Source organism: Colobus angolensis, unplaced genomic scaffold (assembly GCF_000951035.1).
Source record: "Colobus angolensis palliatus isolate OR3802 unplaced genomic scaffold, Cang.pa_1.0 Scaffold62, whole genome shotgun sequence".
NCBI lineage: Eukaryota > Metazoa > Chordata > Mammalia > Primates > Cercopithecidae > Colobus > Colobus angolensis.
Window position 1 is genome coordinate 251,883 of NW_012119821.1, and position 12,418 is coordinate 264,300.

At 44.6% G+C, this 12,418-nt stretch overlaps 1 protein-coding gene across 2 annotated transcripts in view; it reads right to left on the reverse strand.

Annotated features, from left to right (window-relative positions):
- Positions 1-12,418, reverse strand: part of MCC (mutated in colorectal cancers) — a 471,854-nt gene that overhangs the window by 51,037 nt on the left and 408,399 nt on the right. For both annotated transcript variants that reach the window (XM_011963646.1, XM_011963647.1), the window contains 3 exons: positions 6,067-6,213; positions 5,002-5,091; positions 3,744-3,892 (listed from right to left, as the gene is read on the reverse strand). In XM_011963646.1, coding sequence (XP_011819036.1) covers positions 3,744-3,892; positions 5,002-5,091; positions 6,067-6,213 — 386 coding nt within the window. The remainder of the gene's footprint in view (positions 1-3,743; positions 3,893-5,001; positions 5,092-6,066; positions 6,214-12,418) is intronic.

Sequence of the window (12,418 nt, forward strand, 5' to 3'; positions counted from 1 at the left end):
GTTAGCCAGGATGGTCTCGATCTCCTGACCTCATCATGATCCACCCGTCTCGGCCTCCCAAAGTGCTGGGATTACAGGCTTGAGCCACCGCGCCGGCCATTTACTTTTCAACTTGCTCCAGTCTATAGTCCATCCCTGCTAACTAGATAAAGCCTTTACCCAACTCATAGACCTCCGTGTGGCCAAGCCCATCTCAGGGCCCTTCTCAGGCAACACCTCACTGATCTGTTCCTCTTCCCTTCTTAAAGAGCTCCTCTCACTTAAGCCAAGGTGGGTCTCTGCTGGTTTTCTTCCTGCCCCAGCAGCTACTTCCTCTCAGTTGCCTTTGCTAGATGCTCATTCTCTATAAAATTGAGAAGGCTTGGCATTCTCTTGGGGCTGTCCTGGGGTCCCCTCTGCTACCGACACTCCCACCCTAGGGGCGATTTCTTTCCAGTCCCATGACTTTATTAGGCAGGTAAGATCCACTGGCTCCCAACTTTCTCTAGCCCAGAGCTTGCCTCTGAGGGCCAGGTTCACATATCCAGCTGCCTTCCTGACATTTCCCTTTGCTGTCACATTGCTACCTCCAATGTAACATTCCAAAGTGGGATTCTTGATTTTCCCTGCACCTCATCCTCCCTTATCTTCTCCATCTCAGGAAATGCCAACACCATCTACCCAACACTACATGCCAGACCAAGCCTGTCCAACCTGTAGGCTGCATGCGGCCAACACAAATTTGTAAACTTTCTTAAAACATTATGAGATATTTTTGCAATTTTTTTTTAGTTCATCAGCTATCATTACTGTCAGTGGATTTTATGTTCGGCCCAAGACATTCCTCTTCTTCCAATGTGGTCCAGGAAGCCAAAAGATTGGACACCCCTGCACTAGACCCCTGAGAATCTTTTTTGAGACCATCCCTTTCTCTCATCCAAGTGGAACCCGGCTGCAGTTTCCACTGCTTTCAGCACCGCACATGCCGTGCGTGAAGCCCCTGGCCCCATCCCGCCACAGCTAACCTCGTGCACCGCAAAGATCATGCTGCTTCCACTCTTATCGCACCCTTCCCATTTTCCACACCCAGGTGAGCTTCCATAGTGTCAATCAGATCTTGTTCTTCCATATTCGAAAACTCTTTAATGACTTCCAATTATACTTAGAATAAAGAGTAAAATGTGTCCATGGTATCAAAATCCACATCTGAGCCAGCCCCTGCTTTGTCACCTCATCTCGTGTAGCTTCTTCCCCTTACTCCATTTCAGTTCCATTGGCCTTTGGACAGTTCCTCTTTCAGGCCTCATGGTTGTTAAGTGGCCATAAGAGTATCAGTTTGCCATATGGCTGCTTTTTTTTTTTTTTTGTAATCCATCTCAATGTAAGCCTCCCCTCTTCAGACACCTTCCCTGACTACCCATCGAAAAATCAACCCTCTTTCAGCTTCTGCTGGTGTCCTATTTATTTCCTTCTTGGATCTTTCTTATCATCTTATTTGTTTTCTCCTTGGTCTATTTTCCCTAACAGAATATAAGCTCCATGAGAGCAGGGACCCTATCTGTTTTACTTTGCTTTGCATGCCACGTAGCCTAGCATATAGTAGATGTTTAACACAGATTTGTTAAAGAAGGAAGACATTTCAGTGGGTACGGATGTCACCCCTCCCCTCGCAATCATGAAGTTAAAGGCTAACATACTTTGAGAGTAATAGGCCTCCAACTTTGAGGTAGGTCGTTAAAATAGCAGACATCAGGATATACTGGTAGCTTATTTCTAAGCAGCCCCAGGTTCCCGCAGCAGCTAGGATCACAGAGATGACAATGGAGGTGAGGTCAATGGGTAACACTTGGAATTCCATCTCAGCTACTTAATAGGTCTGGATTTAAGGCAAGTCACTCAACTTGGGACTTCAAAGTCTTTGTTTTCTCATTTGCAAAACAGGACTACTCTACCCTCACAGGTTGAGGATTAAGCGGCTGTCTGTGAGAGCCCTTTGTAAGCTGTTAAACACCACAATAACATGAGCTACCAGCTAAATATTTCTCCCTTCTTTGGTCTCTCCTGGGTGTATATAACTGAGTAGAAAGCAACTCCCCTATTCAAGTTCAGCCACAAATCCAACTTGTAAAATCCCAGAATCTGTAGAGAGGAGATCCTCACTAAATTGAGGTCCCCCTGAAGGCATCTGACTTCATTAAATTGCAAAGGGCATATCTGATTCAATTTTTAAGCACTCCCAGGCCAGTGATAGTGAAAAGACTGCTTCTTTACTGCCACTAAGTAATCATCAGGATTATCACTCTTAAGTATTCTGGATTTAATAAGGAAAACATTTAATTTCAAGATTTAAAATGACCTAGATTGTCAATTACCTTGGTTCTCAAGAACTATATTAAACAGCTTCAAATCAGGGAGGACTAACATGATAATTCAATTTATTCTGGTTTGCCATACACAAGAGGAATGGAATTAAGCAATGGTGGATGGGGAAGGGTATCCCTATTTCTTCCTGGTTAGCTCATAAGCCTTTCAAATTCTTACAATGCTCTTCCACTAAAGATTAGTAGGTCAAGGCAGCCACACCACACTCAGATGTGACTCAACAGTCCATTCTGCCACTGCAGAACCAATTCTGAGGCCAAGTGGTTTCCATGGTTTGGCCCTGGTCCTTCTCCTTTGCTTTGCTAGCAACTCCCTCATCACTGGCATGACCATAAGACAGTCTTTGCCAACAGGCAAAAGGGCAAACTGAAACCACCTCTTTTGAAAGACTTGAAAAGAACCCATATAACGGGGTATAGTAAAATTACTCTAGGTAGGGCAGTTAGGATAGGATGTAGGGACCCAAGACTGAGCACATCTGCAAAAAGCATAAACAAAATTAGGCAACCATCAGGAAGAGCAAGGACAGATAGACCAGCATGCCTGGTCCACACCAGGAACGGCCCTACCAGATTGCCTCTGCTGGTTCCAGTAGCTCCAAGTGCCCCTGAGATGCTGACTCAACATTCCAGAACTTCCTTCTGTGGTTCTCTGCAGCACAGGGTTGCATGCTTGGCAGTCACCTGTGACCTACTTGCCATTCTGTAGGGGCTGCTCCCAGGACTCACTATGTAATTTGCAAGGTCCAGTGTGAAACTAAAAAAGCGGAGTCCCTTGATTAACAGTATTAAGAATTTAAAATGGGATGGGCGTGGTGGCTCAAGCCTGTAATTCCAGCACTTTGGGAGGCCGAGGCGGGCGGATCACGAGGTCAGGAGATCGAGACCATCCTGGCTAACACAGTGAAACCCCGTCTCTACTAAAAAATACAAAAAAAAAACTAGCTGGGCGAGATGGCAGACGCCTGTAGTCCCAGCTACTCGGGAGGCTGAGGCAGGAGAATGGCGTAAACCTGGAAGGCGGAGCTTGTAGTGAGCCGAGATCCGGCCACTGCACTCCAGCCTGGGCGAACAGAGCAAGACTCCGTTTCAAAAAAAAAAAAAAAAAGAATTTAAAATGGTGACAGCAGAGCAGTGAAGCAAGTATGGTACCTTTCTAAGCACAAGGCCCATGTGAATGCCCAGGTCACAGCCATGATGGCAGCTCAGACTGTTGGGAGCACTCCTCTGATGACCAAGGTGGTGGGAACTTCCAACCCCACCAGCCTGACAGTATTGCTCTGTCATAATACATAAGTCACCTTGAACAGATCTTTGGAAAGAGAAGTGAGGAGTAGCAGCTCCTCCCTGCCCCAGGATCAAATCGATAGGATCTCTCCTCACCTGTTTAGCCGTTCTGTTTCCACCTCAAACTCCCTAATCTTGCTTTCTGAGATGGCAGATCCGTGTGAGTAGAGTGTTTGGAAAATCTCTTGGATGTTGGAGCAGTCCTGAAGTGAGTGGGCCAGATGTTCTGCCACACTGCTGGATACCTGCAAAAAGAAGCATTAATTCCCCTTTGGAACATGCCATTTCAGAGATGCTGGTCGCCACGCATGTTTTGTATGCAAAAGAATTTAATTCTCAAGATATTCCTTGAGAATCAGGGACTGGGAGGATGGTTACCCTAATGGTTCTCAGTTTGTATGACAGAATCCTAGTATGAAAAGTTAACTAATAAATACTATAAAAGCAGTAGAAGAAAAAAGAAAACAGGATCAAAATATGACTCCTTCCCCAAGCACGTAGTGCTGGGCAGCCAGGATGGGGAGATCATGCCTTCCTGGAGTTCCCAAAATTCTGAATGTTGAACAGAATCAGGATTTCTTTGCCCTATCCTGAATTCCCTGCTACTCCAGGTCACTGTTTTTGGTTTCTGTAGCCCAGGAGAGGGGCTGACTCCTTCATTTTCACATTTTGGCTTTGGCATGGAATCTGAATACATGCAATTTTTGCTCAGTGTAAAATTCTAAATTAGGGCCTTAAAATGCTATTTCAAGGCTCTCTCTGTCACTGAGGATCAAATAGCTGGCTCTCTCAGCCTCATCCCCAATCCTAAAAGATCCCTTAAAGAAATGAAACTAATCCTTTTCACCATCCATCAGCTCTTACAGTCCCAGGGGGTTGCCTGACTCCACAAATGAAAACTCTGGGACTAAACTGAAGGTTCTGGTCTTTCCTACCACTGGGTTAGGCTTCAAAGACAACATTCCTCCTCAGTAGAGAGCCCATCCCCTTTTAAGATGGATGTGCAAAAGGCAAAGGTCTTTTAGAGCTCTTCGTCTCTGGGGTAGCAGGGTGATATAAGACAGATACTTCAAGACTTTCATCTACATCACCAAGAGCTGGACCTAAATCATTTCATTCTGAATGGTTTCAAGGAAAGGAAAAAAAATCTCCCTTAAAGCTGAAGAAGTAATTCACCATATGGATAGAAATCATCATACATTGTAATTTAATCCTTTGGAAGGAAATGAGGTATGATTTACTATTATAACTAGTTTATTGGAGATAGACTTTGGAAGTTATTCTGTCATCTATAATCAATTGTCTGTGTAGCTCTACCGGGTACCTTCTTGCCTTGCTTCTCGTGAACACTCACCCCTATGCTACTGATTTCTGAGCCCAGGACTGGTCGATCAGATGATGATGATTCAGACCTTGTCTTTGATAGCTTCACCCTCTCAGCAATCTTAAAAAAGAAAACAAAGCATTATAGAAAACTATACACCACTCCCCAGATAAACTGTTGGGACTATGTTTATACAGGGCTGTTTAGCCATGTCAACTAAATGATTAAAGAACTTGTTAAGAACAGCTCATTTGTCCAATTTTTCTACCACTAGCTTAAGCTAGGGCCTTTCAACTTCAGCACTGCTGATATTTTGGCTTGGATAATTCTTTTTGTGGGGATCTGTCCTGTGCATTGTAGGATATTTAGCAGCATCTCTGGCCTCTAGCCACAAGATGCCAGTAGCACTCCAATTGTGACCATCAAAAATGTCTCTAGACATTGCCAAATGTCCCCCGGAGGAAGAGCTCACTTCTGGTTAGAAAACACGGGTTTAACCTAACTTATTAAACTTGATAGTTAAGAAACAACCTCACTGTGGTGGCTAGTAGAGCTACCAGGCAAGCCAACAGGCATAATTTTAATCATCTGAGACAGACTCAACACGGGTACTGGAGGGCTGTGCCAGCGAATGAGTGCGGCTACTGCTCACAGCTGCCACAGCCTGTCCATCATCATCTATTTTTCTTTTTTTCTGGCAGAGCTGTCAGTCTTGTGAGTGGAGAGATCACTGGTTCATTACTCAAGGTGCCCCACTGGGCTGAACCTTAGTCTTTGAGAGCAACTCTGTCCACTGTGAAGTCCTGGAGCACTTGACAAAACATCTCACTCTCCATAATGACTTGTCAGCTGTGACATTCTCCAGCTGGCTGATTAATGGGAGCTGGCGTCCAGGTTGCAGCTGAGAGAGACTTAAAACTATTAGTGGGTTATCTCTCCTTACAGCTCCTGCATAGAAGGCCTGTGTAAGGTCCCAGGGGAAGCCCCTTGGGCTGTCTCAGCTAAGGGCATGCCTGTACAGCGACTAGGATGAGCCTGGTGCTTCCAGATAACAGGAGGTGTTCCCACTCATCAGGTCCAGCCCCAGGAACTCACCTTGGCAATGGGAATGTCGTTGCTGCTGCTGCTCGTGCTCAGCTCTCCGGTGCTGGGGTTCACTGGGCGGTTGGTGGAAGTGAGGCGGCCGGGGCTGGAGGGACCTGCGGCCTGCACGCTCTGTAGTCGAGTTTGAAGCTCTCTCACCTGCAATCATAATGCTTCGACATAGTTGGTGGTTTCCCTGGCTAAAGAGCAGAACAGCCAGGTGGGTAGGTGGTGGGGCTTTCCTTTACATTGAGGAATCAGCCCACTGAAAAGCTAGGATGCTTGAGTTCCCATAAAAGTCACTATATTCTTTTTTTTGGACTAATAATTTTTTTAAATGAATCAGTTTCTTAAATCACATGTAACACAAAAAAGTAGAGTTACAAACCAAAGTGATGATATTACTAGTTTTTATAATTGCCCAAGAGTCAATATATTCTTAACTCAATCTGCCACAGACCATCATCTATTCTTCACAAGCATGAGGTGCACATATTATGTAAGGCACTGGAAGCTTCCAGGATGGATGACCATCTTGTTTTTTTTTTTGACACAGGGTCTTGCTCTGCTGCCCAGGCTGGAATGCAGTGGTGCAACCATGGCTCACTGCAGCCTTAATCTCCCGGGCTCAAGGGATCCTCCTGCCTCAGCTTCCTGAGCAGCTGGGACTAGGTGCACACACCACACCTGGCTGATTTTTAAATTTCTTTGTAAAGACAGAGTCACGCTATGTTGCCAGGGCTGGTCTTGAACTCCTGTGCTCAAGCAATTCTACCACCTCAGCCTCCCAAAGTGCTGGGATTACCGGCATGAGCCACTGAGCCCAGGCACTGGATAATTACCTTTAAGGAATGTTTATTATTTTAGTCCCAAGTGCCTGACTGTGCTGGGGACTGCAGACAGAGGACCCAGGATGAACTCACCTCTCATGGAATCATCATCTCAGAGCCCAGAGGAGAGAGGAATGATTTCAACACAAGTGCACTTGAGTGTTATAAATTTCTATCTCAAGTGTTATGGGAAGCAGAAAAAGGGAAGAACGTAACTCCAGCTGAAGTCATCCAGACAAAGCTGAACGAAGACAGTGGTACTTGAGCAATCTTAAAGGAGAACAAGTGAGGATATGGCTTTCATGATGATATGCTTGGGGGGTGAGAGTGGGGGTGTGCACAGGTGCTGGGATGACATGCTATGTTTGAAGAGGTGCAAGTTATTCAATATGTGTGGTTTAGAGGAGGTGTCTGCATTGGGGAAAAGATTAGGCTAAGAGAAGAGACACTGATGGAGCCAGCACCTTTTCCCCAAGTTACCTACAGATGGATTTTCCCTGGGATAGTAGGTAGGAATGTCTAAATAGTCCTTCTATATAAAAAAAGAAACATGGGGCCCTCTAAGTTACATTTAAAATGCACATTTAACTGCACAGAAATTGAATGTCCAAATCCTGCTTCTCTATAGTTACAACTCTGTGACTTCCAAAGAGAGAAGTATTCCAAGGAGCTGAAAAGCATTGCTAGAGATTGGTCTTTTATAATCTTGGTCACACTTTCAGCATGAGAGTACAGTGTCTACCTGAAAGGGCAAACTAACTACAGCACCCAACGGTCCTTACAAATGGGTACCAGACTTTGCCGGGCTGGGAAGAGTTAGCACTAGCAAATTTAAGACAGGGCTTTCTCAACAGAATAGTGTACTAGAATCCCCCAGAGGGCTTGTTAATACAGACTCCAGGGCCCCACCCCAGGAATTCTGATTTAGCAGGGTCTGGATGAAGCCCAAGATCTACAAGTCTAATAAGCTCCCAAAAGATGCTGATGCTGCCGGTCAGGGGACCGTACCTTGAGCAGCACTGACCTAAGGGACTTCCAAGGCCACAAAGCACTTTAATCCCATAGACAGGAAGAGTGGAGCCGTGCCCGGGTGCCAGCCCTGCCGCCAAAAGCCTTCTAGACAAGGGCAGAGGACAGGCATGTGGCCCCTTCTTTAAAAAGCACTGGAAAGCTTTTCATATTAAATGTCTGGGATGTCTCCATCCTGCTAACTTGGGAAGCAAAAGTAATTGAAATTTCAATAATTCATCAACATATTAGAAGCTAAAATAGGAAAATTCCCTCAAAGCAAATTGCATTCAATAGTGGAACAGCTCAAAAGGGCCTAATGCTCTGCCACGGGTTCCAGTAACGGAGGATCGATGGAAATGTCCTCAAAACAGACCAGACACAGGGCTACACTCAAAATAGCCTCAGGAACAGGAAAATCCATCGCCGTGGAAGCCGAATGGGCCTCAGGAATAGGAAAATCCATCGCCGTGGAAGCCGAGTGGTACTGCTGATGGAGGATTACAGGACTCATTCTGAAATGGTCCCTCACAAACCAAAAGTGGGTATGGGGGTGGATACCTCATTATGCCACAGAGAAAAAACGGGCAAAGAGAGAGGGCTCATTCATTCCCCCAGGGACTGGGAAAACCTCCCAGTGGAGACCCTGAATTTCAGTTTTTACTGCTGATGAATCTGATAAGGTCCTGAATAATTCACAATGTTAACACCACTCCAAAACCTAAATGGTGTCTGAATTGCACTCAAGACCATCAGTGGTCTGTTTGCAGAATCCCTACTGGCCTACTCATCTTGTTTTTTTTTTTGTTTTTTTTTTAATCTCTTTAAAAAAAATACAGAAAAAAAATGCCTGGGCAATTTATAAAGACTTTATTAAAACTATTCATGTTTTAAAAACATTTCTTTTTCTAATCACAAAAGTAAAACATGCTCACTGTGCAAAATGTAGATAACACTAAAACATAAAAACAGTCAAAGTGCTTATGTTATTTCTTACTCTACAGAGGCAATTACTTCTAGTCATTTTCCTTGCTGTACATGTGCACACATGTGCTTAAAATAATTTCTAAATCTAAATATCTACGTTCACTTTAAAAGCTTTGGACCCAGAGAATGTCTCTGAAAACTAAAGATGATAAACATGTTTATTTTGGGCTATGCTTTATTATTTAATGATAATTGCTAGCCAGTGGAAGCAAATCCAGCTGAAGGGAGTGCAGTGTGCCTGTCAGGGAAAGAAAGACAGCTGGTTAAGTGGCCTCCTCCCCCTTCTTTTGATTTGCAAGTGAGAATCTTAATTTATAGGAATACATGCAAGAAACGAAGGCTAAAGTCAATATGCTGAGTCAGCCTAGGCATGGCTTGGGAGAGAGGCAGAAACATAGTTAATAGAGTTCTCACTTTTATTCTCACCCATTGTAGCGGATTGGATTCTGTCTCCCTCAAAAGATATGTCCAAATTTGAATCCCCAGTACCCATGAATGTGACCTCATCTCAAAATAGGGTCTTTGTAGATATAACTAAATTAATGATCTCAAGCCAAGATAATCCGATTTAGGGCGGGCCCTATGTGCAATGACTGGTGTTCTCTCAAGAGGAAAGGAAGGGATATTTACGACACAGACATAGAGACACAGGGAAGAAGGCCCTGTGAAGATGAAGGCAGAGACTGGACACACGTCAAAGAGCACCAAGAGCTATCAGAAGCTGGAAGAGGCAAGGATGGATTCTCTTTCAAAGCCCTTTGAGGGAGTGTGGCTCTGCCAACACCTTGAGTTTGGACTCCTTGACTCCAGAACTGTGAAAGTTTGTGGCAATTAAAATATTCCTCCTTCACTGAAGATTTATTTTTTTGAGACAGGGTCTCACTATGTTGCCCAAGCCGGCCTCAATCTCCTGGGCTCAAGGGATCTTCCCGCTTTAGCCTCCCAAGTAACTGGGACTACAGGGGCATGCCACTGCACACGGCTATTTTTATTGGAGGAACTATGTTTCTCTCTACAGAATATATATTTTGGAGTCGAGAGATAGCCAAGAACCAAGGGTAACCTGAGGCAGGGTCTGATACTTGTGGGAACATCATTCACCACCCTTCACAGCCTTTCTCAACTGGGGTTCCTCAACACCAGAACATGACCTGAAAGGCTTTTTTTCACTTCTCCTGAAGCTACTGCATGGCTGGTAAACATTACAACGGGAAACACACTCTGAAAGAGGGGTGCCAACAAGGAGTGTCTAAGTGCAGAAGAAGAAACCTGGCTGGCCTCTGCCTTCCTACAGCAGGCAACACTGGAACTCAATCTTGAAGGCTGAGCTGTTCAACAAGCAAATAAAGAGGAAAAGATAATGGGGGAGACTCTGGAAGTTTCAAGTAAGGAAACGACATTAAAAGGCCACAGTTGTTTCTCTCTGGTATTTCTTCAAGGGTTTTGTAAAAATCATTTGATTAGAGGAGAAAACAGACTGAAGTAAGGAAGAAAAAGTTGGTGAGCCAGGAGCTCTACTGATGGTTCAGGTGGGAAATTATTAGTGCTCAAATACAGTCAGCGAAGTGGGAATAAGGATGGCAAGATACACTCTAGACCAGCTCCATCCAACAGAACTTCCTGTATGGACCGAAATGTTCTAGAGCAGCGCTGTCTGCTATGGTAGCCTGGTGTCACACACGGCTGTAAGCACTTGCAATGTGCCTAGTGTACCCAAGGAACTGAATTTTTAACTGTATTGTATTTTCATTTATTTAAACTCAAACCTAAATCGCTGTATGTGGCTAGTAGCTACTGTATGCATCAGTGCAGTTCTAAAAATATTCAAGGAGGTAAAAAAAACAAAAACAAAAACAAACCACCCAAACTTGTGGCTGGTGACTTAGTGGATCATGAAGTTACTTAGCAATGAGAAAGGAAAACATAAAGAGAAGCTGATCTTTTCAGAAAGAAATGACCAGAGCTGACAATGTATGGACCTGACAATGATGTCAGCTTTGGACAGGCTGAATTTGAGAAAACAATTGGGTATGTGAGGGAGGGCTTATCAGTCAACAATTAGAAATTAAGTCTGAAGGAAAGTGATGATTAGAACTGGATAGATTTAGGAACGCCGGGCATGGATAAGGTTCAGGGAGGGGGTGTGGCAGTGTGGCGGGCAGGAGCGGAGGGTCAGTGGAGGACAGGGACACCTTTTTCTCAAGGAGAAAAGGAAAGGAGGTGAGGATGGGCAACAACAAAGGTGGTTTGCAGACTGTCAGGGGAAGATGCGAAACAGGGACACTCATCTGAGGGCTTCTGTTTTCTCTGCTAGGCATGACAGGGGAAATGTCAGAAATGAGAAAGGAGGCTGACCTAGGGACAAAAAAAATAAATAAATAAATAAAAAGGAGGCTTACACAGCAGCACTGAGAGCTCAGCTGAACTCTCTCTTTGAAGACAGTAGACTGAGGAACATACTGTTTTCTTTCAACTCTGGAGACCTCATTAAAATAAAGTACAAAATAAAAAAGGATTAAAACCACAACAGAGATAAGAATGTGCTTGGGGCATTGGCCAAAACAAAATTTGGACACATACCTCAACGGCCAAGTGAAAGGAAGAGCACTGATGAAAGACACAGAATAAAGAGAATTCCATAATGTATACAAACAGAATCTACCCAGAAGGAGGACGGCAGGCACTGATTCAGCTTTGGCAGAGAGCAGGAAGGACAAGAATGAGAACAGAGGCTTTCAGAGGTTAGCAGAGGTTACAGCTGTGTAACTGTACACAACAACGGAAACTTCCCAGCGTTTGACAGCCTCAGCTAAAGCCAACAGGTGCTCCTCCTATTAAAAATGCATAGAAATGCTGCATAAAAAAGGAACAATGAGAGAAATAAATTCATTGCCAAGGTCAAAAGACAGCAAAATCTCCAGGTGCCAGAAATGAGAAATAAAGGTGAAGGGGTTGCCAGGAGGTGGTACTACTGCAAGCCCAGGGGCTGTGAGCAGGGCACAGAATGTGAGTGTGGGAGGGAGGAGATGGAGGGCGCCTGTGAGTCTAGCTGCTTGAGCTGATCCCTCTGCCTCATGCCTGGAGCCTCTCTGCCTGATCCATTGGTGAAAAGCTGAAAGTGCTGTCCACAGCAGGAATCCTGAGGCTGTGCAGAGGAGTCAACCTTCAGAAACCAAAATCCCAAACCAGTGGCACCTTTGGGTGTGAGGTCCAAATTTATACTATCTGTATATTGTGGGACTCAATAATACAATAAAACTGGTTTGGATTTTGCCAGGTCACCCACTGCCTCAGAAACTTCCTAATTTGTAAATCGCCCAGTATCATGAGAGAACAGGAGACTTAAGCTTCCCATGACTGGGAGCCCAGGTCCACAAAGCTGCCACACACAGAGCGAGGACAACTACAGAGAGCAGAAGATAAAATAAGAGAGCCAGCGATCTAAATCAGGAGCTGAATTCACCCCAGGAGAAATGAAAATAAAGCAACTGGTAAACCACATCACAACAGGCACACTGAGGATCCTTAAAGAGATAAAG